The sequence below is a fragment of the Peromyscus eremicus genome, chromosome 9, assembly GCF_949786415.1.
Source record: "Peromyscus eremicus chromosome 9, PerEre_H2_v1, whole genome shotgun sequence".
In the NCBI taxonomy this organism is placed as follows: Eukaryota; Metazoa; Chordata; class Mammalia; order Rodentia; family Cricetidae; genus Peromyscus; species Peromyscus eremicus.
In genome coordinates this window covers 83,898,275-83,925,375 of record NC_081425.1, presented here as the reverse complement: position 1 = coordinate 83,925,375, position 27,101 = coordinate 83,898,275, and the positions used below count along the sequence as shown (strand labels likewise).

Below are 27,101 nucleotides of genomic sequence, written 5' to 3'. Positions count from 1 at the left end.
AAGGAAATACCCCCTTGTTATCTAGCAATTTACCTTTTATTGTCAGAAAGTTTTAATAGTTAGGTTGATTGATTTTTAACATTTGTTTTTATTTTGGGGGTTACTTTTCAGAAAATTTACCTACTTGTGTTATTATTCCCAACCCATTCCAGGAATACTTTAAATTATGCCCAGAAAACTTTCGAGATGAGGATGTTTTTGTCTGTGAATCAAGATATTCTGCCAAAACCAAATCTTTTAAGAAAATTAAACTGTGGACAATGCCCATCAGCTCAGTTAGGTTTGTCCCTCGGGATGTGCCCTTGCCTGTGGTTCGAGTGGCCTCTGTATTTGCAAATGCAGATAAAGGGGATGATGAGAAGAATACAGACAACTCAGAGGACAATCGAGCTGAAGACAATTTTAACTTGGAAAAGGTACGTGGATGTCACCACCTAGAAATGAACTTTAACCTTAAAATATCTATTCCAGAAAGTAAATTAATGTATTTAAACTCAAAAAAGAAAAAAAATGAGGGTATAAAACCTTAGTCAAACAAAGAGGAAGAAACTCAGGGAAAAGGGAAAAAATTAATTAAAAGTAGTATATAAAATAAGTCAAGGGGCCAGGGCAGAGGCAGGTGTATCTCTGTGAGTTTGTAACTAGCCTGGTCTACAGAGTGAGTTCCAAGACATCCTGGGCTACACAGATAAACCCTGTCTCGAGAAACCAAAATTAAATAAATGAAAGTAAATCTAGGGGGCAAGAGGCTGGAGAAATGGCTTAACCTTTAAGAGCACTAGCTGCTCTTTCAGAGGACCCAGGTTTGCTCCCAGCACTCACATGGCAGCTCACAACCGGCTCTAACTCCTGTTCCAGGGGATCTGGCTTCTGCAGGCACCAGGCATGCACTAGATGTATAGACATACCATGCAGGCAGAATATTCATGAAAAAGTAAATCAAAGAGACCAGTGAGGATTGAGTATATGCTCAACATCCATAGGTGGATTCTTTTTAACTCTTTGTAGGACTGCTATAATTAAAAGCTGTTTAAACTGGCCGTGGTGGCACATTCCTTTAATCCCAGTACTCTGGCATCAGAGACAGGCTTATCTCTTGAGTTTGAGGCCTGCCTGGTCTACAGAGTAAGTTCCAAAACAGCCAAAGAAATCCGTCCAAAAAATAAAAATTAAAAAAGCTGTTTAAACTATTTGATATTATAGAAATGAAAACCCTCCTTAGTTCATTGTATAAAGCCAGAGCAAACTATGTTCCATACCCTTCAAAGTCCATGAGAAAACTGTGCCTTGGTCTCATGTATGATATCAATATAAAAATTGAGGCAATAGTATTTTTATAAGTGAAATCAAAGCCATTTTAAAACAACATGATCAAAATGATCAAGGAAGGAAATCTTCCACTTAGGAATGAAAGGATTATTCGAAATAAACTTTTTTTGTTATTTTGTAGTTTATTTATTTATTTACTTATTTTGGTTTTTCGAAGTAGGGTTTCTCTGTGTAACAGTCCTGGCTATCCTGGAACTAACTCTGTTGTTGACCAGGCTGGCCTCAAACTCACAGAGATCAACTTGCCTCTGTCTCCCGAGTGCTGGGATTAAAAGCATGTGCCACCACTGCCTGACTCAAAGTTTTTTATATTTCATTAGATTACTAGTTTATGTTTTTGTTTTACTAAGATTTTTATATCACTTATGCTTTCCAATAACCCCATCTCGGGGGCACACTGCCATTTATTTTATACATGAAGAAATCAAGCAGAAATCAGGTAATTTGCCCTATGTTGCTGCACATAGTAGGTTAGGTAATTTATTCAGAACCAGAATGCATCATGTTTATGTCATAAAACTATATTATTTCTTGCCATAATGGAATCAATAAAAATAATACAAATTTAAAATATCTGAGTTATTAACATTAAAAATGAAGACAGGGTAAGGTACCAAACTAGTGGTTGGCACTCCTCTCTCTGCTTTACCTGCCTAACAATAGGTAAGAGGCCACAGGAGGAGGGCTAGTGTCCCTTTTGGGAATAGAGGGTTAGAAGGACAGATCCAGACAAGGAGGGAGGCTTCTAACTTGGACTCCTTGGGAAGTGTAGGTCTCCTTCAGTGCCCCCTCTGCCCCCAGCCTGTGCTCATCTGCCCTCCCAGGAATGTAGAGCAGGTCTGAAGAGGAAGGCTTCAGGTAAGCATTCCAGAGGATCCTCACTCATCACTGCCAGGTCTCCTGAGTTTACCTGCTCTGCCACTCCTCTTTCCTATTTAGTCTGCTGTGTGCTTCTGTGGTGTGAGAAACCAGTCCTCACACTCATTTCTGCTGTGTTATGCATGCCTTCCCTGGGGGTTTCACAGAGATGTAACCAGGAATTAGGACAGAAACGATGGAGAGAATCTTTCTGTGTATCACAAAGGCAAGTTAAAGATCAGCTTGTTATATTGCTGAATCCTGCAGGGCTCAGAAAGGAGTATTACTTTCCAGAGTGGGCAATAAAATGAGCTATGTCATTAGAAGAGATTGAATAAACTTAATTTATAAAGATATTATTAAAAAGAAGCTGGTCCTGGTGGCACATGCTTATAATTTCAGGATTTTGGAAGGTTGAAGGAAGAGAAAGGAAAACTGGGGACCTGATTAACTATAGAATGAGTTCAGGGCCAACTTAGTAAGACCCTGTTTTATAAGTGAGTAAATAAAGGGTTTGAGATACCAGTGATTGTCCAGTACATACAGTCCTGGGTCCATCCCTATCACCACAGAGGGAGGGGGAAATTCTCTAAAATGAAGTAAAGAATGTTGGATAGAATCTGTTCCCTTTTTGTTTTGTTTGTTTGTTTTTGGCTTTTGCTTTTTTTGAAACAGGGTCTCTTTTTGTGGCCCCAGCTGTTCTGGAACTCATTCTGTAGTTTAGGCTGACCTCAACTCAGAGATAACACCTGCCTCTGCCTCCTGAGTACTGGGATTAAAAGTGTGCACCACCACCACCTGGCTAGAATTTGTTCTTTCTACTGTAGTGAATTTGTCTACTTCTAAATGAATGTTAGTAAATTTTTTCCAGTATTTTTTCTCAAAAATCCAATCCCCTCTGAGCAGTGGTGACACATACCTTTAATCCCAGCACTTGGGAGGTGGATCTCTGTGAGTTCAAGGCCAGCCTGGTCTATAGAATGAGTTTCTTTCAGGATAGCCAGCCAGGACTACACAGAAATACCCTCTCAAAATAAGTAAATACATAAAAGTCCAATCTGGGAAGTGGAGTATAAAAATGTAACATTTTATGAAAATTATAAGTTTGAAATGAATACAATACTTAAGAGTTTGATTTTTACAATTTAATGTTTGGTTTCTCAACCTTCACAAAAAAATTACTTACAGTTGTTGTTTCTTCAGTTAATTTGGAGTCTGTCTGCTCCTTGCTTGTTATCTGCCAGTCTTTAACCAGTTCCTTTCCACAGGAAAAAGAAGATGTTCCTGTGGAGATGTCCAATGGTGAACCAGGTTGCCACTACTTTGAGCAGCTTCATTACAATGACATGTGGCTGAAGGTTGGCGACTGTGTCTTCATCAAATCCCATGGCTTGGTGCGCCCTCGTGTGGGCAGGTGAATTAGGGAAGATGAGGTTGGGGCTGAGAGTTGAGGCTTAGTATTCCACACTCAGAATGAAGACAAAAGTCCCTCCCCTGACTATTTCTTCCTCACACCACATTTCCTCTGCTCCTACTTCTGTGGCAAGTAGAATAGTATATGCATGTGTATAATCCTAGCAATTGGAAGGCTAAGGCAGGAAGAGCAAGGGTTCCAGACTAGATCCTATCTCAAAACAAACACTCAGAGAATGAAAGATAGTTTTGCTTCCATGGAGCTTTGTTCAAATGAGAAAATAGACAAGCATCTTGCGTACGTAAAATTGTATGTTAGATCCTGATACATACTGTTGAAATTGGAGCCAGTAAGGGGTCAGAACAGAGAGAATGATCTGTATAGATTTCACTAAGAATCTGGAAGTTGAGCTAACATGAAGAAATGGTAAAAATTGTGAATATTGGAGAAAACATTCCAAGCAGAATTAATAGTCAGTATAAAGGCTTGAGAGATAAGTACACCACACTTAAACCAGAAGTTTGCTACTAGCAGAGTGAACCCTTTGTAAGGTAGTAGGGTATGCAAATCATAGAAGGTTTCAGAGACTATTGTGGGCACTTGAACTTTTGGAGAGTTAAATAAAGTGTCTTTGTATTGTTTTAAGCAGAGAAGTAACATTTGACTCCTGATTTATGATTGCTCTGCTTTCTCCTTATTGAGACTGAAAGGGTTCAAGAATGGAAGCAACGAGATCTGCTAGGAGGCTATTGTAATAATCCAGGCAAGAATGATAGCCTCTTTTTGTTGTTGTTGGTTTTTTGTTTTGTTTTGTTTTTTTGGTTTTTCGGGTTTTTTTGAGATAGGGTTTCTCTGTGTAGCTTTGGAGCCTGTCCTGGATCTCGCTCTGTAGAGCAGGCTAGCCTTGAACTCACAGAGATCCGCTTGGCTCTGCCTCCTGAGTGCTGGAATTAAAGGCGTGCCCCACCACCGCCCGGCTGAATGATAGCCTCTTAAATGTGGCTAATTACACACAGTAGTATTTAGGAGGTCAGGCAAATAGCATTCCTAATCAGTGGATTATAGAGTCCAAGAGTAGAGCAGTCAAGGGTGACTCCTGTAAGCTGGTGTAGTAAACTGAAAGGTTTACTTAGTATTCACTGAAATGAAGATACTGCTTTATGTCTGGAACCCTGAAAATAGGGGATTTTATGTTGATAAATAGTACAGTGTAGTAGCCCAAGGGGAAAGCGTTTTAGTGCTTGATCTTCCACCAAAAGCTGTGAACCTCTGTTTTGAAGGAATGCTTGCCAAATCCAGTGACAAATGATTAGTTGTTTTCATCTTGAACATCTCAGGAAGAAAACCTGAGAGTTGGATAAAATGATTTAGTTACAAACCTTGATACTGTGTTAAAGTCTTTTCTCATCCAGTGGCCAATTGTCCTTTTCTCTTTTCAGAGTATCTTCTCTGAAAGGTATCTTAAAGAGTGAGGAGCACCCATGAAATTCCTCTAAATGCTATATACCATTACATTTTAGTTAGTAGAGTTTTTATTAGATAATCATTCAAGACTAAACTTATCATAACTTCATTTCTCTATTCCCCCCCTAAGAATTGAAAAAGTATGGGTTCGAGACGGAGCTGCATATTTTTATGGCCCCATCTTCATTCACCCAGAAGAAACAGAACATGAGCCCACAAAAATGTTCTACAAAAAGGAAGTGTTTCTGAGTAATCTGGAAGAAACCTGCCCCATGAGCTGTATTCTAGGTAGGTATTTGTCCTTTTTCATCACAGTTGTTCTGTAAAACATGGATGAAATACTGCTGCTCTGCAAGGCGCTCTTCTAGACATTGTATCTGGAGCAGTATAAAAATAGCAAAGTCTTTGCTTTCATAAAGACATTGGAGCAAAGGTTGGGGAGTCAGTAAATAACAGAGAACACCAGGTGGTAACTAGAGTTTAAATGAAAATAAAACAAAGGAGATTGACAATAGTGTTGAGGCAAGGTCATGTGATTGGCCAAAATTTCCTGATAGATGCTATATGAATTGACCCTATTATAGTTTAAAAATATACAAAAGAGAATTATCTGAGGCTCTGTTCTAGGTGTAGCAAATATGTTGTTTTAGATTGTCTGTTTATGTTTGATACCTAAAAGGGTTGGATAGCTAGAGCACGGGAGGGAATGTGGTGTAAGGAATGAGCCCTTAGAGTGTTCTGGATACTCATATAGTAGGTCATATAGACAGTGCAGTGATTGGGCTTGAAAGGAAATCGCAGTCATGTTGAGCAGAGCTGTGATGTGAGGTGACAGACACATTAGTGGTAAGAATCATGGATGCTGTGTGAACAATGTTGTAAGAGTAAGGTAGGGTATAGGGAGAATAGTCTAATGATTCAATTTCTGTTAGATTCTTCAACTTGATCATTTTATTTTCTCCATTCCAAACCAATGTCTTGAGTTCTCTTTGGTCATCTACCTAGCATTCCTAGTGGTATTTGATAGGTTTCCTGTAGCCCGATAATAGGTTTCTCTGCCAATGCAGTAAGCTAGATCAAGCCAAATTAAAAAGTAAAAGACCAGGTATATTTGAGCAAAGCAACTCCCCAGTAAGTCTTCCAGCTCCTAGAGATCACATGGCCGGTCTAGAAGAGGGGGCTTAAATACCCTGTAGGCATAGGGTGATGGTGTGTCCTCCATAAGCAGGGTTTATGCCCAATTATAATGCTTTGGGGAGGGATTGGGGGGCTGGCAGCCTCAGGAGGAGCTGCCACTTGGCTGTTTTTCTGAGAAGGTGGGGAGGAATGGCCAGATGAAGCAGGGCTGAGCTGGAGATTCCAGCCACACAGCATTCTGTTTCTTGTTTTTTTTTTTTTTTTTTTTTTTTTTTTTTTTTGAGACAGGGTTTCTCTGTGTAGCTTTGCGCCTTTTCCTGGAACTCACTTGGTAGTCCAGGCTGGCCTCGAACTCACAGAGATCCACCTGGCTCTGCCTCCCGAGTGCTGGGATTAAAGGCGTGCGCCACCACCGCCCGGCCATTCTGTTTCTTAGATCTAGTTGTGTGCATCATCGTATACTAACAGTGTTGCCAGCTATTCTGTCTCCCCAAGCCCTGAGAGCCCCTAGATCATACACTAGCCGTGCTACATCCCTTGAGATGGCTTCCTAAAAGATTACTAGTTAGAAGCTTTACAGTGATTGTCAATGTTTTGTGGATCCCCCACCAACACTCCAAGTTAGAGGTTGAACCCAGGGCTTTGTGCATGCTAAGGCACACGCTCTACCATTAACCTGCATAGCTACAATAGCATACCCTGATTGTTCATGGTTTTAAATGAGCCACCCTGGATCACAACCAAAGGGAAATCTTCAGATTCAAACATAGGTTAGTCTTTATTTGATGAGGATGTTAGCTCAGTTGTTTTGGTGCTTATAATTATTTTCAGAATTATATGTGGCAAAACTATTCAGTTATCCAGCACATTTTCAACTTTCTGTCATCGGGAAAATGAACTAAGACCAGTGAAGTCATTAAACTCTTGCCTTTCTGTAGCAGAAAATATCTTCCTTTTAAATTCTGATCCAGACTGAAATGATGCCAAAGTCACTTTCTATTGTAAGCCCAGCAGAATTAAAAAGCAGCATAATGAGGGTGAGATTGAAGCTTCTGTTTGTTAGGGCAGCTATATAATTTGTTGGGTTAATTTTTATTTAATTTTAGTTTTTGTACAACTTTTTTTAAAAAAAGATTTATTTATTATGTAGACAGTGTTCTGCCTGCATGTCTGCCTGCACACCAGAAGAGGGCACCAGATCTCATTATAGATATTTGTGAGCCACCATGTGGTTGCTGGGAATTGAACTCAGGACCTCTGGAGAAAAGCCAGTGCTCTTAACCTCTGAGCCATCTCTCCAGCCCTGTACAGCTTTTCATATGATTTTTTTACCTTTTATTCTTTGACAGAGGAGAAACACCATGGTCCCTCAGTAGAACCCAAAGAGCATGGCCTCTAGCAATATGTTCATAGGCACTTAGAAGATTCCAGAAGTATAGCTCATCACAAAATAATATGTACTGCTCCAGGAGCAGTATTGAGTGATGCCAAAAGAATCTTAGAGAGAACATCTAAGACATAAATGCTTCAGTCTTTTTTTTTGAGGGGGGATCCCACATAGTTATGACTGTCCTAGAACTCACTATATAGACCAGGATGGCCTCAAACTCACAGAGATCTATCTCCCTCTGCCTCCCAAGTGTGTGCCACAGTGTCTGGCTCAGCATAGCTCAGTCTTACCTTTTTTTTTTTTTTTTTAAAGAGAGATGATGTCTCACAGTGAAGCCCTGACTGGCCTGGAACTCGATATGTAGCCCATGCTGGCCTTAAATTTAGATCTGCTGTCCTTAGCCTTCAAGTGCTAGGATTAAAAAGCGTGTGCTAGGGGGCTGGAGAGATGGCTCAGAGGTTATAAGCACTGGCTGATTTTCCAGAGGATTCGGGTTCAATTTCCAGCACCCACATGGCAGCTCTCTGCAGACTTTAACTCCAGTTCCAGAGGATCTAACACCCTCCCACAGACGTACATGCCAGCAAAACACCAATGCACACAAAATAAAAAATAATAAAGAAATTAACGTAAAAGCATGTGCTAACATACCCAGTTCCATTTTCTTTTTACTTATTTCTAAGGTGTATGTGTATTTTCCCTGCGTATATGTCTTACATCATGTATGTTGCCAAGGAAGCGAGAAGAGGGTATTGTATCCTCCAGAACTATAGTTACAGATTTATCAACCAGCATGTGGGTGCTGGAAACCAAACCTGGGTCCTCTGCAAGATAGCAGCCAGTGCTCTTACTGCTGAGCCATCTTACCACCGTCACTGCAAACTCATTCTTGAGTTTAAAAAAAAAAGTATATAGAGAAGCTGTATTCCCAGCAACAGCCATCCATGTCCCCACAAGTGGGCTGGGTTCAGAGGAAACTCTGGAAAGCCTTGGTGTTTACTCATTGAGATGGCATCAAAGTTGTTAGCAATGGACTCAACTTAGTAAATTGTTTTAAAAGACAAATGTTGAGCCAAGGCAGTGGTACAGACCAGTATTCCCAGGTACTTGCAGGCTAGGAGCACAGGAATTTGAAGTTAGGCTGAGCAACATAATGAGACCTATCTACAAAATTTTAAGGGGGTGGGGCATGGCAAAATGGCTGATGAGGTAGAAGGCACTTGCCACCAAACCTGATGATAACCTTAATTCAATCCCTGGGAACTATACAGTAGAGGGAGAGAACTGACTCTTGCAAGTAGTCCTCTGGCATCCTCATGTGCTACCCTGCTCACACACACACACAAAGGGGGAGAAATGTTTTTTTGAGACAGATCTCACGCAGCCTGTAGCCCAGGTTGGCTTGGGATTCTATGTAGACCAGTCTGCCCTAGAACCCATGAGAACTGTCTGACTCTGCCTCCTGAATGCTGAGTTTAAAGACGTGAAAGTAAAAAGAAAAAAAAATTAAATTCCTAAGGAAAAAAAGTAACACACAAGGGGCTGGAGAGATGGTTCGGCAGTTAAGAGCACAGACGACTCTTCCAGAGGACCTGAGTTCAATTCCCAGCACCCACAGGGCAGCTCATAACTGGCTGTAACTTCAGTTCCAGGATACCTGACACCTTCACACAGACATATATGCAAGAAAACACCATTGCACATAAGTACAAATACATAATTTTTTTTTTTAAAGTAACACACCTTAACAAGTAGGTAGAACTAGGCTTTCCTAAAAGCTGAGTAAAGGCTGGTAGCTAAACCATAGTCAATACTTTAGGCAATGGGATAGTTCAGTGAGCATTCAGACTACCCAATCAGAGACCTCTACTGTCAAAGCTCCAGCAGGTGGTAGCTGCTGAAAGGAATGTGTTAGACCAGGAGGCTAGAGATGAGCTAGCAAAAATCTCCCAAGACTTAAAAAAGGGAGGACTTCCAGCTGGTACCTAGGTTGGTTTTTTTCTCTACAAGATGGAATTCAGTGAAAAGTAAGTGATAGATGCTCTGAGAGTGAAAAATCACCAAAATGTCCCCTGCTAATGACTGCTGGAAGCCTGGAAGCTCTTCTTCAGCCCCCTCTCTTAGGCTATCCCAGCTATGATACAACTAATGATACAGCTGGCTTTGACCAGCCAGCCCTAAAATGTGGCTAGCATTTGAAGGCATCCTGGAAACCCACTAAACAATATCTCCTAGATGAACAGTTTAGGAACATGACCAGTCACGTTAAAGATCTCTGAAATCTTACTGATGCTAAGCCAAACCTATGCTGTACTCTCGCATTTGGCTGTTGGGCCAGCAGGAAGGGCCCCCATCCAGAACTCCAGCTTTAGCATCGCCCTCATTCTGACCTCCTGCTTACAAACCGTGACAGTTGTTTGTGAGGTATTTTTAGGATATGATTGTTGTTTATAAGAAAAGTGGCCATTGCACGATCATCTCTCTCCAGAGTATTCCTTTCAGCTCTTGAAATGCTACTAGGAATGAGATTTAGACATTTTCTCGTAATTTGGAAGAAGACATATTTCAATATAAAGTTTTAATGTCAACACAATAATTAAACTAGAAATTTACTTTTCTTTCTTATTTTTAAACAAATAACATTCCTTATTTGGGGCTGGTCATGTAGCAGTAAAATTCTTGCTTAAATCCCTGGATTCCATCTCCAGGATTGCAGACAAACAAAACAGTTATTTCCCAAAGCATCCCATCCCTTACTTTTTCTTACCACATTTTAAATATATATACTGCACTTTATGTCATTTGATACTTAGGCCCCAACTGACAATATGTGGTTAATTTGCCTTTTAGTGTGCTGAGGTCTCAATATATGTGTCCCTCTAGGATTCATAGGTCAAAACTTAATGCCAGTGGGCTCTTTTGGGAGATGGTTAGGTCATAAAGGCTGTGCACTGAGTAAATTAACAGTTTTAGAGAGGGATTGTAGAAGTTGGTTTACTCTCTCTTCGTTCTTGTGCTCCTAGATACCTAGAATCTTCCTTGTGCTATAAACGGGAACTTTACAGATGATACTAGTGTTTCCATTTGGGACTTCCTAGCTTCTAAAACTGGAAAATTTTCTCTTCTTTAGAAATTGCCCATCACAGCCTAAACAGACAAATGTTTTCAACAAAAATAATGTAGTCATATCACCTCACTGAGAAAATTCTATATTTGACAAAACAGACAAAATCTTTGCAAGGTTCATCCTTCAGGAAGCTTCCTACAAGTAAAGCAGCTAAAATTCATTTGAGGGGTTAGGAGGGAAGGGAAATGTTCCACTCTGTCTTTGGCATGGGAACTTCATATGAAGAACTCAGGCTCTCATCTTCAAGACTGTTGCTGAAGCAAAAAAAAAAAGGGGGGGGGCATGGGGGACTGGAGAGATGGCTCAGCAGTTAAGACCACTCGCTGCTCTTTCAGAAGACCCAGGTTCAATTCCCAGTACTTATATGACAGCTCACAGCTGTTTATAACTTTAGTTCCAGGGTATCCAGCACCCTCTTCTGACCTCCATTGGCACAGGCATGCATGTGGTGCCATAGACATATATGCAAGCAAAACACAGATACATACATATTTTAAAATTTTTAAAGGGAGGATAGGTTGAAGCTAAGTTACAAAGCTCACCTTTGAAGGCTTCAGGCACATTTTCATAATTAAACATTATATGCCTGTGAAGCTTTGGCTGTATTCCAGAGCTTGATAAAGAATTGTTGGTTCTAGGCCAATGAGATGGCTGAGTAGGTAATCTGAGTTCTATTCCTGTGTCCCATGTGATGAAAGGAGAGAATCACAAGTTATTCTCTAACATACATGTGCCTCTACATCTATGGCACATGACACACACACTAAATAAATGTAATATTTTTAAATTTATTTCTTATTTATATATGGTGTGTGTGTGTGTGTGTGTGTGTGTGTGTGTGTGTGTGTGTGTTAGTATATGTGTGTGAGCCTATAGAGGCTTAAAGAGGACACTGGATCTGGAGTTACAGGAAGCTGGGTATTGAACTTGATCCTCTGGAAGAGCGGCAAGCACTCCTTTTTTTTTTTTTTTTGGTTTTTCAAGACAGGGTTTCTCTGTGTAGTTTTGGTGCCTGTCCTGGAACTCACTCTGTAGACCAGGCTGGCCTTGAACTCACAGAGATCCACCTGGCTCTCCCTCCCGAGTGCTGGGATTAAAGGCGTGCGCCACCACCGCCTGGCACAGCAAGCACTCTTAACCACTGAGCCATCTCTCTCCAGCCCCCCCCCCAAAGAAATTTTTATTCTAACAGTTTTGCCAGAATTTCTTGATGCTTCTGAGAAAAAATGGCATTGACATACCCCTGTACTACTTTTCACTAATGTAACTTGGGTAAATCTTTTCTAAAGATTCCTATTGCAATGTGTTGACTCCTACAGGGTTTAAAGCAGCTTTATATCTAGAATCTTACTTCATTCTCAACATGATTATATAAGAAAGATGGTGGTATTTTCCAGAGAGGTGAAATTACTGCCCAAGAAATGGATCAGAACTAAAACTTGGATTTTCTTATCACTTCTGTGTCAGTTTCATGAGTTTGTTTACAGCCAGTTGGGACACGTGTATATGAACTGATGTGCCTGCAATATTGAGCAGGACAGGAAACGTACAGTGAGATGTGGTTGCTTCATTTTGACATAAACTCCACTTAGTGCTCAAAAAGTAAGATTTAGCTCCATTTTTACAACTCAAAAGGCCTTATTTGTTTGTTTGTTTACTTTATTTATTTATGGTTTTTCAAGACAGGGTTTCTCTGTGTAACAGCTCTGGCTGTCCTAGAACTGGGTTGAATCCCTAGCATAAATAAACCAGGCATGGTAGCATATGCCCATAAACCAGATAAACACATGAAGATCAGAGAAGTTCAAGGTCTTTCTTGGCTACATAGAGTTTGAGGCCAGCTTGAAATACTTGAGACTTTGTCTCAATAAAATAGCAAAGTCAAATAAAATGGTTAAATATAAAAGATACAAGTCTGTTGCTTTAAAAGATTCAATAATATATGTGAGGCACTCGAATTTATCCTCCACATTATACAAAAAAGGAGAGAGGAAAGATCAATGAAAATACAAAATTTAAATATCTTGGGATAAATTTAACATACCATATACCACATCTATATGAAAAAAAGTTTTTAAATGCTGTTGAGAGAATGCTTAAATGAAGTTAAAAGACTACTATGTGATTGACTAGGTCTCAACATAAAGATATCTGATCTCTCTAATATATCTTTACTTTGATCCCAGTAGATATATTAGTGGGACTTTTCCTGTGAGGAAATTAATACTAAAATATTCTTTAAAATGTATTGAAGTTGCCAGGCAGTGATGGTACAGTTACACAGAGAAACCCTGTCTTAGAAACCACCAAGAAAAAAAAAAAAAAAGTAAAAGAAGGTGCATTCTTATTAGATACTAAAACATTATGGCCCATAATAAAGCTGTTAGTTGGGGCTGGAGAGACGCCTTAGTGGTTAAGAGCACTAGCTACTCTTCCAAAGTACCTGGGTTCAGTTCCCAGCTTCTACATAGTAGTTCACAACTGGCTTTAACTCCAGTCCCAGGGGCTGCAGTGCCCTCTTCTGGCTTCTAGGGGCACATACTTGGTACACATGCATAAATTTAAGCATGCACACAGACACACACGAAATTATTAAGAAAATAAATAAACTGTTTAATGCTCAGAACTCATACCCAAAAAAAAAGACAAGTTGAATATATAAAAACGGAAAATCTCTTAAGAGCCCAGTCTGGTGAGAACAAAGTCAAATGGAAAACATCAATACAAATTGTAGGCAAGTCTACTTCCCTTACCTATGAAGAACTCCTATAAGGTGATTAGAAAAGTACCAGTTTCCAATGAACAAACAATACACTGAAAGACTGGGAAGAATTCACCAGTGGTTCTTTTTTTGTTTGTTTGTTTGTTTTTGTTGTTTTTGTTTTTCGAGACAGGGTTTCTCTGTGTAGCTTTGCACCTTTTCTGGAATTCACTCTATAGTCCAGGCTGGCCTCGAACTCACAGAGATCTGCCTGCCTGTGCCTCCCAAGTGCTGGGATTAAAGGCGTGAGCCACCACTGCCCAGCTTCACCAGTGGTTCTTAAATGAAGTTATGCCCAACTTTAGCTAGTAGAATAATGCAAATTTAAACTACCCAAATACTTTTCAGTTTGTTTGTGGAGTGAGGGTACCCTATCAGTTTGTCAAAGATCTAGAGTAGTGTGATGGTGCCCTTCTCTATCCAAGCACTCAGGATGATGACACAGAAAAAGATCTTTAGTTCCAGTTCAGGCTGGGTAACATAGAAACCTGTCTCAAAAACAAAGCAAAGTCTAGCAAGATGGCTCAGTGAGTAAAAGTGTTTACCATGCAAGCCAGATGACCACAGTTCAGTTCCCAGTACCCACAGTGGAAAGAGAAAGATCCACTTCTCAAAAGATGTCCTCTGACTTCCACATGCTGTCATCATGGCACATATGTACCTGCACTCATACACATAGTAACACTCATGCATCACATAATAACAGTCCTTTTAGAGTAAACGGAACACTAAAGCTCCAGGTATTGTTACTAGTTGACAAGAACATCAGCATAGGAAACTATTCACCCACTTTGTGCTGATCTATGAATTAACACAACCTATATGGAAAGTGATTTGAAATATCTATGAATATAAAGTTTATGTTCCAGATGTATTCACTTACATGCAAATTAATTTACCTCAGCATTTTTCAACTAGAGTAGGGAGAACAGGGCCTAAGAAACAATCTAACCCTTTATCAGTAGGGTACTGAGCAGATAGAAACAGTGATCCCCAGAAAATACTGTTTGTAACAAAGATTGGTTAAACAGTGTGAGGACCTACCATTTGTAGAGATTGTGTGTGTGTGTGTGTTAAAATATAAATAATATAGTTAACCATTTTTAAGATACCATGGCATTAAGTACATACGCAAATATCATATATTTTTTGTAACTTTTTAAATTAATGACTTTTTTTTCAGTAAATTCGAAAATAAAATCATCATGCAGTTGAATTAAGGTAGCCACTCAGACAAACAGGTGCCTAGACTTTATACATTTCAGTGAACTCTGCAGTGAGAATGGTCGTTCTGAAGCCACGGAGCTTTACTTAGGGCTTTACACTTTCACTATAGGGTCCCTCTCTTTAGCTTTGGCTGGCCTGGAACTCAATGTGTAGACCAGGCTGGCCATGGATTCACAGAGATCCGCCTGCCTCTGTTTCCCAAATGTTGAGATAAAAGACTCGCCCAGCTTGTCAATTACATTCTAATACACTTCACCACAAATAGATAGATAGATAGATAGATAGATAGATAGATAGATAGATAGATAGATAGATAGATAAACAAATAAATAAATAAAAGTGGAAACTAGAAAAATGGCATTTTATCCTCTCGCGTGAGTCATGTTTCGTGTTGCTAGTAGACATGCAAAGTAATACAGCCATTGTGGAAATCAGTTTGGAAGTCCCCAAAATAAATTTTAAAATGCACACTCCTAGGCATAAATATACCCAGGGAGCTCCAAATCCTGCCATAGAGATATCTGCACATCCATGTTTATTACTACCTTATTTATAATAGCAAGGAAATGGAACCATCAGCTGATGATTAGATAATGAAAATGTGGTATATATGTAAAATTAAGTAGTTTTCAGCTTAAAGAAAAAATCATTTTTTGTGGAAAAATGTGTGAATTTAAGAAAATATAGTATTGTTAGATTATCCAAACTCAGAAACATTGCATGTTCTCCCTCCTATGTGGATCCTAGTATATATGTAAACAGCTATAAGTGTGGATAAAGTGTAAAATTTAAAAAGAAGACCAAGAAATATTAGGTGATGAGCAAGCAAGGGCAGGATGTAGGTAAAATTACACATGTAATTTATTTATATTTTTGTCATCCCAAGTAGAAACTACCATTAAATAGTAACTTAATTTCCTCCTCCCTCCTTCCTACCTAGGGATCTATCTCACTCCATCATGTGAATTGTATATATTTTGTGTATTATACATAAATGAGACAGTGGATATTTTTTTCATAGTATATTTCATGTAACATAATGTTTTCAAGATTCATCTATGTTGTATGTGTCAGAATTTTATTTCCTTATGAGTAATATTCTATAACAAGTATACATGATGCGTTGTTATCTTTATCTTTTGGCCAACTGTGGGTTTTTTCTACATTGTAGCTACTATCAATAATGTTGCTGTGATCATTGCTATCCAGTTGTTTGATCCTTCAGTTCTTTGGGCTAGATACCCAAAAGCAGCATTGCTGGTTCATGTAGTAATTATGCTTAATTTTTAAAAAATAATTTTATTTATTCTTTGACAGTTTCATGCATGTATTCAGTCTTGGTCATATCCACCCAAATCCTCCTCCAATTCCCCTTGTTTAATTTGAGGAATTGCCAGACTGCTTTCCATAGCAGTTGCATCGGTTTAGTCTCCCCAGTTTCTCTGGTTTTGCCTACACTTGTTATTTGCCATTGTTCCTTTTTCCTTTCTCTTAGAAGTCATCTTAATGGATGTGAAGTGGTACCTCACTGTGGTTTTGATTTGCATCTCCCTAACAATTAGTGATGCCAACCATCATTTTCCTGTACTTACTACAATTTTAAATCTTTGGGGGAAATGTCCGTTAATAACCTGTCTCCCATTTTTAATAGGATCTTATAATTGTTAAGTTGTGGACTTTTTAAAAATATTCTGGATAGTAGGTGCTTAACTAGATGCATAATTTAAAAATTGTTTTCTCTATTGGTTGTCTTTTCACTTTTTCAGTAGGATCCTTTGGAGTTCAAAAGTTTTTAATCTTGATGAAGTCTGCATTTTTAATTTTATTGTTTATTTATGCATATGTATGTATGTTTGTATGTCTCCAAGGAGGTCAGAGAGGTGATGGTTCCCCAAAGTGGGAGTTCCAGACAGTATGGTGCTGGGAATTGAACTCAGATCCTCTACAAGAACAATAAATGCTCTTCTCCATTGAGCCATTCATTTTTCCAGCCCTGAAGACTGACTGTATATCCCTCTGTGGTGTATGTGTCCCTCCACTGTCTGTTCTGAGAAGCCAGTGCTTAATCAGAGATGACGGAGATCACACCTCACGTGTTCCTCAGAGCTTTATTTTGTAACTCTTCCATGTAGGCATTTAATCCATTCTGAGTTGATTTTATGTGTGGAATGTGGTGGGGATCTACTTATTTGCAGGTAGAAATTTAGTTGTCTAATTGTACAGGTTTATTTCTAGGCTTTCAGTTTTATTCTGTTCATCTGTATATATCTTTATGCCAATATATATCCTATTATTTATTTAACTGTGAATCAAAACATAAAAATATAAAATTTGGGAATGGAGAGAGAGTTCTGCTGGTAAAGTGCCTGCTTTATGTATGAAGACCTGAGATTAGTCTCTAAAAGCACGTTTTAAAAAGCCAGGTTTGGTAGTGCACACTTGTAGTCCAGCACTGGAGAACGAAGACAGGCCCAGGGCTCACTAGTTGGCCAGCCTAGCCTACTCGGCAGGTTCCAGGCTCTCAATTGTGACAGAGTTTACTCTTTTAATTTATCTCTGATTTACTCTTTCAGGAAAATGTGCTGTGTTGTCATTCAAGGACTTCCTCTCCTGCAGGCCAACTGAAATACCAGAAAATGACATTCTGCTTTGTGAGAGCCGCTATAATGAGAGTGACAAGCAGATGAAGAAATTCAAGGGGTTGAAGAGGTTTTCACTCTCTGCTAAAGTTGTAGATGATGAAATTTACTACTTCAGGTAAAGCTTATAAAACAAAGGAAGAAAGGGTACTTGGGCTAACTTATCAAAATAGTGTAGCCCATTGTTTTGAGTTCTTTATTAGGTCTTGGACTAGCATTACATAATTTCAATTGAAAATATTAATTTAGTGAGATGTGGTAGTTCCCATACTTGGGAGGCTGAGGCAGGAGGATTGTATAAGTTTGAGTCAACCGGGGCTACAAAGTAAGACTTTGTTGCAGAGAAAGAAAGAAAATATTCAGTTAATAGTACCTTATCTTAAACACCAGCAATTGTAGAATGGAGCAGAAACACTTGGCTTCTGGTGGGCAGCCTCTCTGGGGGGATTGCTCAGTTCCATAGTATGACAACTCCTTTTAAACATAGAATGCATTCAACCTGACCAGTGCTCTGTGAGTATTCTTCAGAACTATTTTTAAGTAAAAGTGACGTCACAAATACCCATTGAAGCTACTTAGAGTGGTTGTGGAAGGTTGTAAAATATCCTTTGTACATATTCAGATCTGTTCTCTGACAACCTGGAAGTGGTTAGCAACTTTTAAATTAATTAATTAATTAATTAGTTAGTTAATTTTCTGCACTTTTTTTCAGAAAACCAATCATTCCTCAGAAAGAACCTTCACCTTTGTTGGAAAAGAAGATACAATTACTAGAAGCTAAGTTTGCCGAGTTAGAAGGTGGAGATGATGATATTGAAGAGATGGGAGAGGAGGATAGTGAGGTCATTGAACCTCCATCTTTACCTCAGCTTCAGACTCCCCTGGCCAGTGAGCTGGACCTCATGCCCTACACACCCCCACAGGTAGGTGACATGCCCCGTTACTTGCCTTGTTCTCAGTTCTGGTCTGCAGCAGGCTCAGACCAAAGTAGGAGACATCCAAGCTCCTGTGTTGTTAGCCTTTGTTTTGTTTGAGATGATGTCAGTAGCGTAGGCTGGCCTCAGACTTACTGGTGTATTCAAGGTGGGCTTGAACTCTGTTTCTCTTGCCTCCATTTCCCAAGCACTGGAGTATAGGTGTGCATTACCACACTTTTCATATGCGAGCTTTTGCCTAGAAATTTGCACAAAGGAATAATAGTATTTTGTTTTGCTTCTCAGAGCCTTTGTTTTTTTACTAATTTATTTTTAATTGACAAAAAACACATTTATCATTAAGCCAATAATAAGTTCTCTTTTAAATTTCATAGAGGTGGCTTAATAGGAGTTTAATTGAAGGCTTCTTGCCTTGTACTGAAGAAAAGCAATAAGAAATGGTGTCATGCTCTTAACTGCCTAGGTTTTCAGTGGCCATACCTGTGATCTTTCTGCCTCCTAAATAATGGGGTTATCGATGTATTTTTCATTTCTCCTTCTTTTGGTTGAGGTGATCCCTATTGTATTTATTTTCCTCATTCAGAATTTTCTCAAGATTTAATTGTGAGGTCACCATTGTAGATTGCAGTCATGGAATTCAGTGAAATTTCCATTTGTTTTGTACAAGGCAAGGAAGAAGTATATTTTTACCAAGAAAATGTTAGCTCCAAACTGAGTATGTCTATAAAACATTCATTATTGAACCATGTGTGTCTGGCTTCCAGAAACGATGTAAATAATCTAGTGCAATTTTCTGATACCCTATGTAAGTGTTCTGTCTTCCAGTCTACCCCAAAGTCTGCCAAGGGCAGTGCAAAGAAGGAGGGTTCTAAGCGGAAAATCAACATGAGTGGCTACATTCTGTTCAGCAGTGAGATGAGAGCCGTGATTAAAGCCCAGCACCCAGACTACTCTTTCGGGGAGCTCAGCAGACTGGTGGGGACAGAGTGGAGGAATCTTGAGACAGCCAAGAAAGCAGAATATGAAGGTAAATAGAGACCAGGCACAACTGTCCCCACCTTCTAAGCAAGGGGTGTTTCCCAGGAATGCACGTGCAGAGACAGGTTTTACTCTTTAGTTCTTAGCACATGCACATGAATTTGGTGTTTTGGACTGTTTCAGCCGTCAGTAGCACACTGGCAGTAGCTGCCAGTACATGGAGTGTTGCCTCTGACTTGGCCTCAGATCCTGGTGGTGGTGCCTCTCCCCACAAATTTCTCAAACAAAAAAGTTTTGCTATTAAAAATTGCTTGATTTTATTTCATTTACCCTAGTAGGCACACACATTGAGCAGGGGAGTGATTGCTGCTTAATAATGTTAACTTTAATTTTGATTAAAATTCACCTGCAAGTCGCCTTTTAAAATAGGTGATCTTCTGTTATGTCTCTCAAGAAGCCAAAGCTCTAAGTTAAACTCTAGGCTCAGGCTTGGTGTGCCTGGTGCTGTGTCTGTGTTCATACCTAATCTTAAGACACTTGGATGACTCTGACAAAGCTCACCTGCCTTCACTTCCCCTACTCTGTGATTAGATCACTTTGAGCCATGAGCTAGTATTACTCAAAGATTTGGTGGTTCATAGCCATAAAGGATAAATTCTTAAGAGATTTTTGGTGGTTTGGATCTTTGTTGTTCTAGTTAATATTGGATATGGCTTTAATAAATGAGAGTAAGCATTATATTAGGCAGGACTTTTGTAAATATTGTATGTTAGATAATTTTCCAATATAGAGTCTTCCTCTCTACAGTGGTCAGTATGCTTCTTGACCGAGTCCACATCCATTCTTCTTCAGCAAGCATACATGATGAAGGCTGCTCCTTTTATTGAAGGTTATGAAATCTCCAAAGTAACTCTTGTAAAAAACAAGTTATACTCCTTTCATTTGTTACTATTTATTCTTAGAAAATTATCTGACAAGCTTCCTTAAGGATCTTCTGCTGAAGACTTAATTCTGCAAGATGCTCAGCTAAGAAATACTTTGTGGCAAAACATGTGTCAGAGGATTCCAAACTCTGGACATAGTTCTAAGTTAAAGTCTCTAAGATCTCCTTTTTTTTTTTTTTTTTTTTTTAATCTGTAATTTTCTGAAATTTGACCAGGTATTTATCTGGTATCTATTAATGCCCTGGAAAGTGAATTTGTACAACATTCTTTGAGTAACTCTAGTCAATCCCATAAGAACCTATAACTCTGGGACACTTGGATATTTCAGGTCTTACTGCAACTTAGGACCAAATATACCACTTAGAGGACTGTTGTCTAAGAAATTAGGCTACTATAGTGTAAAGCCTGTGTCAAGGCAAGCAAAGCTAGTATTTATTGTGTGGGTGGTTATTTGGGGTGTGACTAGGACAAAGGATCTAGAGATGATGTGAAGGCAGGAAAACTGGAGCATGGCTGAGGGAAGAAGAAACGATAGGTGAGAAATTCTCTCATGCAGTGGGGTGTCTGGAATTAGGAAGGACCTAGTGAGAGGGAAGGTTATGATTCAATAGCCTGAAATTCAAACTTCGAACTTTGGGTGTTTGTGCCCACCGAGTTCAAAATGCACAGTTGGGAGTTTGCCTGGTATGATTTTAGTAGTTCTGACTTCCAGAGCAGCCCGGGTCAGCGTCTCTCAGGAAGAGCTAATGTTTGATCCACACACCTGAGCTTTTGTGCTTTTCCAACTTCAATTTTTCTTTTTCCCTCCCAGTTTACGGTTTCATTTGTGTAATGAAAAAACTAAGACTTAATATTGGGGTATCTAGATCGCTAATAGTTTTTTTTTTTTAACTACTACCTTGGAAAAATAGGTTGTTAGAATGGGTTTGGTCCTCACACTTAATTTTACTCAGTTTACAGAAGATAGTAGAAGGGGAGAGTGCTAGTGAGTGATGATAATTGTCTACAAGCAACTCCATCACACCTTGGGGACCTTTGACTTGCACATTTTTCACATTCTTCCCATAAAGGAGTAGAGCTGTTACTTCTTAAGTCTCTCTAAAGCCACGTGACCTCAAGCTGTTTTCCCCAGATAGCTGTAGTCTTTTGAATTCCTTGTTGGAGAGTTCACTGTAGAAGTTGAGTTTCAGTGTCACACCAAGCGTCGGGGCCATACGTTGCTGTTTCTCCTATATTCTTGGACAAGGCACTATTTGTTTGACTTGTCCATCTGAAAGGTGGGAAGGACTTCCTACTTAGAACGGATCCTGTATGATGGAACTTTGGGAGTATGCCCTCAAGAAGGGCTGGCCTGCTAGGAGCGTGACTGTGAGGTGCAGAGCAGCTCAAGGAAGTGAGGGGTCTATCGACTGATAGCCCAGAGGTTCCAAAAATATGTGCTCCTCTTGCATTTCAGGTGCACTAAGAGTAGATGCTGGAATTCTTGCTGATTTAGGATAACTTATGGTCAGCTTTGAACTTAGCTTCAGGGAACCTGGTTCTTTCAGAATATTGTTCATTGCTACATACATGTATGTATTAGTTCTCCGTTTCTGATGACTGTAGTCTAGCTAATCATGTATTTCCCTCCCTTGGAGTTTGTTAATTATGACCTCTTTCTTTGCTTCATTAGAATGTAGAAACTGGCTGTTTACGTTTCCTAAAATCTTAAGCTAGAGGCAGTAAGCTACTTTTCCCTTACAGAGTTAATTTTCTTCAGCTGCTAAACTTGTGATATTAATGATGAGTCCTCAAATTTTAGTAAAATTGGATACAAGGAATCAGGAAATTAGAGTAAGTACAATTGTGCCAAAAAATTATAATGGGCCATGGAATTGCTTCATGTTGAAATTATAATCTGTTATGCTATTAATACTAGAATAATGGTAGCGCTTCTCATCTTCAGAGTGCCTCGTGAGATTAACCACGGTGGTTACGCTGGTGATGTGTTTCGATAAAACCTGTGCTTTCTGAATGTGTGTTGCAGTCTTAACATTCTTGAAATCTTTGCAGACCAGTTCTCAAGATGGGATAGGAAAGCTGAATTCTAGGTTATCAAGTGAAATCGGCCCGACTCCTGTGTTGAGACTAGTCATCTACCGTTCCTTCCATTGAGACAGAACTGTTGCCTGTGTTTTTACTAGTCCTGTTGAATGCAATGGATGGTATTTTGAATTCCTGGGTTAAAAACAGAATTGAAAATCTGAAATGCCTTTACAGAGCGGGCAGCTAAAGTTGCTGAGCAGCAGGAGAGAGAGCGAGCAGCACAGCAACAGCAACCGAGTGCTTCTCCCCGAGCAGGCACCCCTGTGGGGGCTCTCATGGGGGTGGTGCCACCACCAACACCAATGGGGATGCTCAATCAGCAGTTGACACCTGTTGCAGGTAAAAACAGGAGCTAAGACCATTTTTTTCCACTTTAAGAAATTCCTTCATTTTTTTTTTCTCCAAAAGGAGTAGGCCACAGTCTCTAGCCTTTTCTCATGACAGATTCAAAGTTTGAAGTCATCCATGTTGTCCTGTATTGCTTTTCCCATACAGGCAATGTCTCTTCTCTATCCCACAAGTGGGCCATGGGTCCAACCCTGGCAGTTAGTAGGTAGCAGCTCTTCCCTTGCTGTAGGCATGGTCTGGCAATGTTCTTACCCCAGGCTGCTCTTGACAGAGCACTACAGCAGGAAATATAAATAGACCCTGAGTTCTGTTGGGAAGAACTCCAAGGAAAACCTAAAAGCAGTCTTTAGGTGATGTTGATTTTCTTTCTCATGCCAGTTCAGTTTGCCTTATTCTGCTGCGGCCATCCTTAAAATAAGACTGACCACTTAAAAGGATTTTTGACAATGAATTATTAAATCCTTTCTTGGTCACCAACGTGCATGACTGCTAAGTAGAGGGGGAAGTCCTCATTCAATTCATTGTGCCCACTCTGTAATGCTTTTCTATTTAATTACATTAAACTGCATTTTCTGTTAGTATCCCAGTCACATACTTAAATAAACAAATGAATAAGATGAAAGAAAGAAAGAAAAGGAAAGGGAAAAAAAAGAAAAGAAAAAAGAAAATGATGAATGTGGTTTGCTTGTGTGTGTTGTCTCTGGTTCTGGTAGCCATAGCAAACTTTGACTACTGTTGAATTGAAATCTTGTCTGATATGTCTCCACGAAAAGCCTGCAGATCACCTCTCAGGCTTCCTTTGTTACTTCTCCACGTCTGGTGAGCTCTGTACAAGCCACCTGTTTCCTCTTAAACAATAGTCTGACCTCTTTTGCACGGAGTCCAAGACAGTGTTGTTCAAGGCAGCTTTGTTGAGATACTGTTTTTGTTTTTGCTGTTTTTTTGTTCTTGCCGTTTTCGTTTTTTGCCTTTTTTGTTTTTGCTTTAGAGGAAGAGTGCATAGGGTAACTTTTCCTTTGTGGCTCCTAACTTTTGTGATGGCAAGTTCTCAGATGCACTGTCGCTGAGCTCAGCAGTTGCACTCACCAAAGCACATCTGAATCATGGCTGTCAGTGCTTTCAGCGTGACTGATGTCGATCTAACAAATCTCATAATCGCCTGCTCTATTCCATGGCCCATTTTGGTTAATGGGGTTCCAGAGGTTTTCAGAAATCAGATCTTGATCATGGGGACTTTGAAAGTTAGGATTCCCTCATTGACCTCCTCTTTTGTTCTATTTGATGTATAATACTGTGGCACTATGTCCTTGACTACAAAATCCAGGAACATATTAACAAAATGAATACAAATAGCTAAAAAGAAACAAAAATTAGCAGCTGCAGCATTTTAGCTCCCTGTTGGGGAATAGCATCGTATAGCTCTGTGGTTGAGGAAGGTGGTCCCTCTAGAAGACCACTGCTCTGTTACTAAAGGTGTACTGTCCAGGCTTCTGGGCCACAGGAGTGAAGGGCAGAATCTCTACAGTAAAGAGCTTTTGGTCCACAGTGAGAGCTTTTCAGCTAAGAGGGTGATTTTTCATGGAATATAGGTTGCTTAGGGCCTGAGCCTTAGCCTTCTTGTTGTCTGAGACCAGCTTTGCTTACAAGCATTGAAGCTCATTTGAACACATGTGACTGGGATAATAAATGCCAAAGTACAGTTTAATGAAGACAAGTGTCGTGTCTTTCAGTTCTTAATAACTTAATCTTCAACCACAGCCTATGACGGCTGCGTTCAGATGGGCTTTTGTAATTGAAAGCAAAGCCTCCTAACATTGTTCAATTTCTCACCTACTTATCCTTAAAAGCTGTACCTGGTGGCGTGTTGAAAGGGCAGTTTGACAACATTGGATCTCATCATGTTTAAGATGATGGTATCTGCTCAAAGTCATTTTTAACCTTGAACTCTTAAAAACTGAATTGCATCCTATGTCATGTATACAAATATTTCAAATTTGTTTTGTGTAATTGTAAGTTTCTCTAGCCAGTTTAGCTATGACTAAGGAGGCAAGGTGAGTCAGTTTCAGGGTTTTGGTATGCCATAGCTTTAAAAGACTAAACTTGTACAAATAATTGGTTTCTAATACCTCTTCATAGTAAAACTGAAATTCTCTTCAAAGAGGATTTTGGTGCTACGACTTTGCCTTACTATGTGAGAAACTGCCTAAAAGTGACTGTACTCCAGGGGGAGCTTTATATTCATTCAGACTCTTACAATTCCAGGAGAGTCGTGTTTTGTTTTTATTTTTTTGATAGGTGAGTCCTTACCGAAATAACTTTATTCCCCCCCACACACACTTTCCAAAAATACTTGTTTGTTGTAACACTTCCCCAGCCAGCAGACGTTTTGTCATATGATGGTATGCTTGGAAAATACAGGAACAAAAGCCTCTGTTCATAGGAATTCTGTACCTCAGTTAAAAGCCCTGTCAACTGAAGGTTTACACGAGGACACTCGTGAGCCTGGAGACAGTGATGACAGCTGGCCTCTTCTCCTGTAGCAGATCCTGATTCTCCAGCTGTTCCCCCTTCAGGCCTGCTGCATACTCGTTTCTAAGTGACCTGGACTTTAGTTGGCTTGAGAAGATTTAGATTTCTCCTTAACATATTCTGAAATCTAAAGATGAAATATTATTCATTGTGATGGATGTTAGAAGTTATTCTCCAGCTCAAACCTTAACATAATCCATTCTTAACAGCAGTGGTGGAGATAGAAGGGAGGAGTATATGAAGAAGTCTTGAAACTTTTTTGCTCCCAAACTGGAGAACCATGCCTTGTGATCAGGACTCTGCACCTCATTTCCCTCCCTTCTGATTTCCCTTCATGTGCACCCACGATAGGGATGTGAGTGCGGGCAGAGTGGAGTGATGGGGTATGTACTGATCACTTGGAGTTGCAGGTGGCAGAACAGTCACTGTTTGAACAGCTTGCAATAGTTCTGACCTTGGAAAAGCTGTTACTAGAACTCCTCTTTATTATTAAATGAAAACATTATGTTTAGCTTATTGAGAATAATTATAAACAATAATTTACTAAGTACTAATTCATCCAAAAATGTTGGGTTTCATATTTGTAACTTTATTTTGTTCATTACTGCAACAAAATAATTGCACTAATTGCTGTTATATCATGCAGTACTAAGGGTGCTTTATTCATTGGTAGTGCATGGAGGGGGTTGTTATTACTTAGCTCATGTTGCATGTTAATGATGCATGTCTGAAATTTGTTGTGTCCTTCAAGGCATGATGGGTGGCTATCCGCCAGGCCTTCCACCTTTGCAGGGCCCAGTTGATGGCCTTGTTAGCATGGGCAGCATGCAGCCACTTCACCCTGGGGGGCCTCCACCTCACCATCTTCCGCCAGGTGTGCCTGGCCTCCCAGGCATCCCACCACCCGGTAAGAACTTCATCCTCATTCACTCATTAATCTCATTTTTTTATTCTTTTTCCTCCCTCAGCCAGTTCTTCCAGGAGGCACCGGCTGCCCATGGTGGCCAGGCTTCCCTCACTAAGAATCCCAGAGCTGTCAGCAGTAGGGCCCATCCTACATGCTGAATAGGCGACCTGCTATACTACCTGTGCCCTGGTGCATCTGCTACCTAGCAGCAGCACAGGATACATCGCAGAGGCCAGACCCATAGACCAAGGAGCAGGAGGCCTGATTCATTATCAGATACGATATGTTTGAAAAGCCTTGAGGGCCACAACCTCTTATCAGTAAATTGCCAGTTCAGAGTCATATATAAAAGTACTTTTTACTCCGAGTACATTTCTTCACCTGGTGAAATTACCTCACAGGGTCTTCATTATAGAGTCCCTGCACCATCTCTTCCTCAACAGCCCTTTAAAGGTGATCATAAAATAGCATATGTGAAACTCTTCAGAAATCCTTTACTTTGTGACAAAATGTAGGAAGGAAAGGAGGTTGTGTTGATTTAGTCTTGAGTCTCTTAACAAACATGAATAACACTTTATATAACACCCTGTTAGCTGTGGACATACTTGCTTGTCAGCAGAACCCAAAAGTTGTTTTATGTAGAAATATGTAGATGGAGCTCAGGAACCACATTGTTTCACTTTATAATCAAAGTTGAAAGATTGGAAAACCATGAGTTTCCATAATAATTTCCATCATATGCAAAAGAACTTGCTTTTGGCTCTAATCTAGTTAGGGGAAATGTGATTTTTAAATGACTTGGAGCAGCAATTGATCCATTACTGAAATGTCATCTTAGAGAGCCAAAACCCAGGTGAAATGTGGATGGAAGCTGTCAGGTTTATTTGCATTATGCTTGGACCCACTGCCCATAAGGTTCTACATGGTTTCAAATAATATTTCAGATTGTGAACCCAGCAGTGTGTAGGGGAAACAAATTCTGACTTCACCATACTTCTTCTTTTTTGTTTCCTCTCTCTCTCTCTCTCT

At 39.7% G+C, this 27,101-nt stretch overlaps 1 protein-coding gene and 1 long non-coding RNA gene across 16 annotated transcripts in view; one reads left to right on the top strand and one right to left on the bottom strand.

Moving 5' to 3' along the window:
- Positions 1–17,866, bottom strand: part of LOC131919605 (uncharacterized) — a 52,479-nt gene extending 34,613 nt beyond the window's left edge. For 2 of the 3 annotated variants that reach the window (XR_009381311.1, XR_009381309.1), the window contains exons 1-2: positions 17,720–17,866; positions 3,374–3,471 (exon numbers count right to left, since the gene is read on the bottom strand). This is a non-coding gene — a long non-coding RNA (uncharacterized LOC131919605). The remainder of the gene's footprint in view (positions 1–3,373; positions 3,472–17,719) is intronic. The other variant, XR_009381310.1, reaches the window with a different exon arrangement.
- Positions 1–27,101, top strand: part of Pbrm1 (polybromo 1) — a 101,109-nt gene that overhangs the window by 67,147 nt on the left and 6,861 nt on the right. For 5 of the 13 annotated variants that reach the window (XM_059273919.1, XM_059273923.1, XM_059273922.1 and 2 more), the window contains 8 exons: positions 153–416; positions 3,456–3,601; positions 5,196–5,353; positions 17,281–17,464; positions 18,059–18,269; positions 19,107–19,308; positions 22,463–22,627; positions 25,917–26,072. In XM_059273919.1, coding sequence (XP_059129902.1) covers positions 153–416; positions 3,456–3,601; positions 5,196–5,353; positions 17,281–17,464; positions 18,059–18,269; positions 19,107–19,308; positions 22,463–22,627; positions 25,917–26,072 — 1,486 coding nt within the window. Of the gene's footprint in view, positions 1–152; positions 417–3,455; positions 3,602–5,195; positions 5,354–17,280; positions 17,465–18,058; positions 18,270–19,106; positions 19,317–22,462; positions 22,628–25,916; positions 26,073–27,101 lie in introns of those variants that run through there. The other 8 variants (XM_059273931.1, XM_059273929.1, XM_059273928.1 and 5 more) reach the window with 3 other exon arrangements.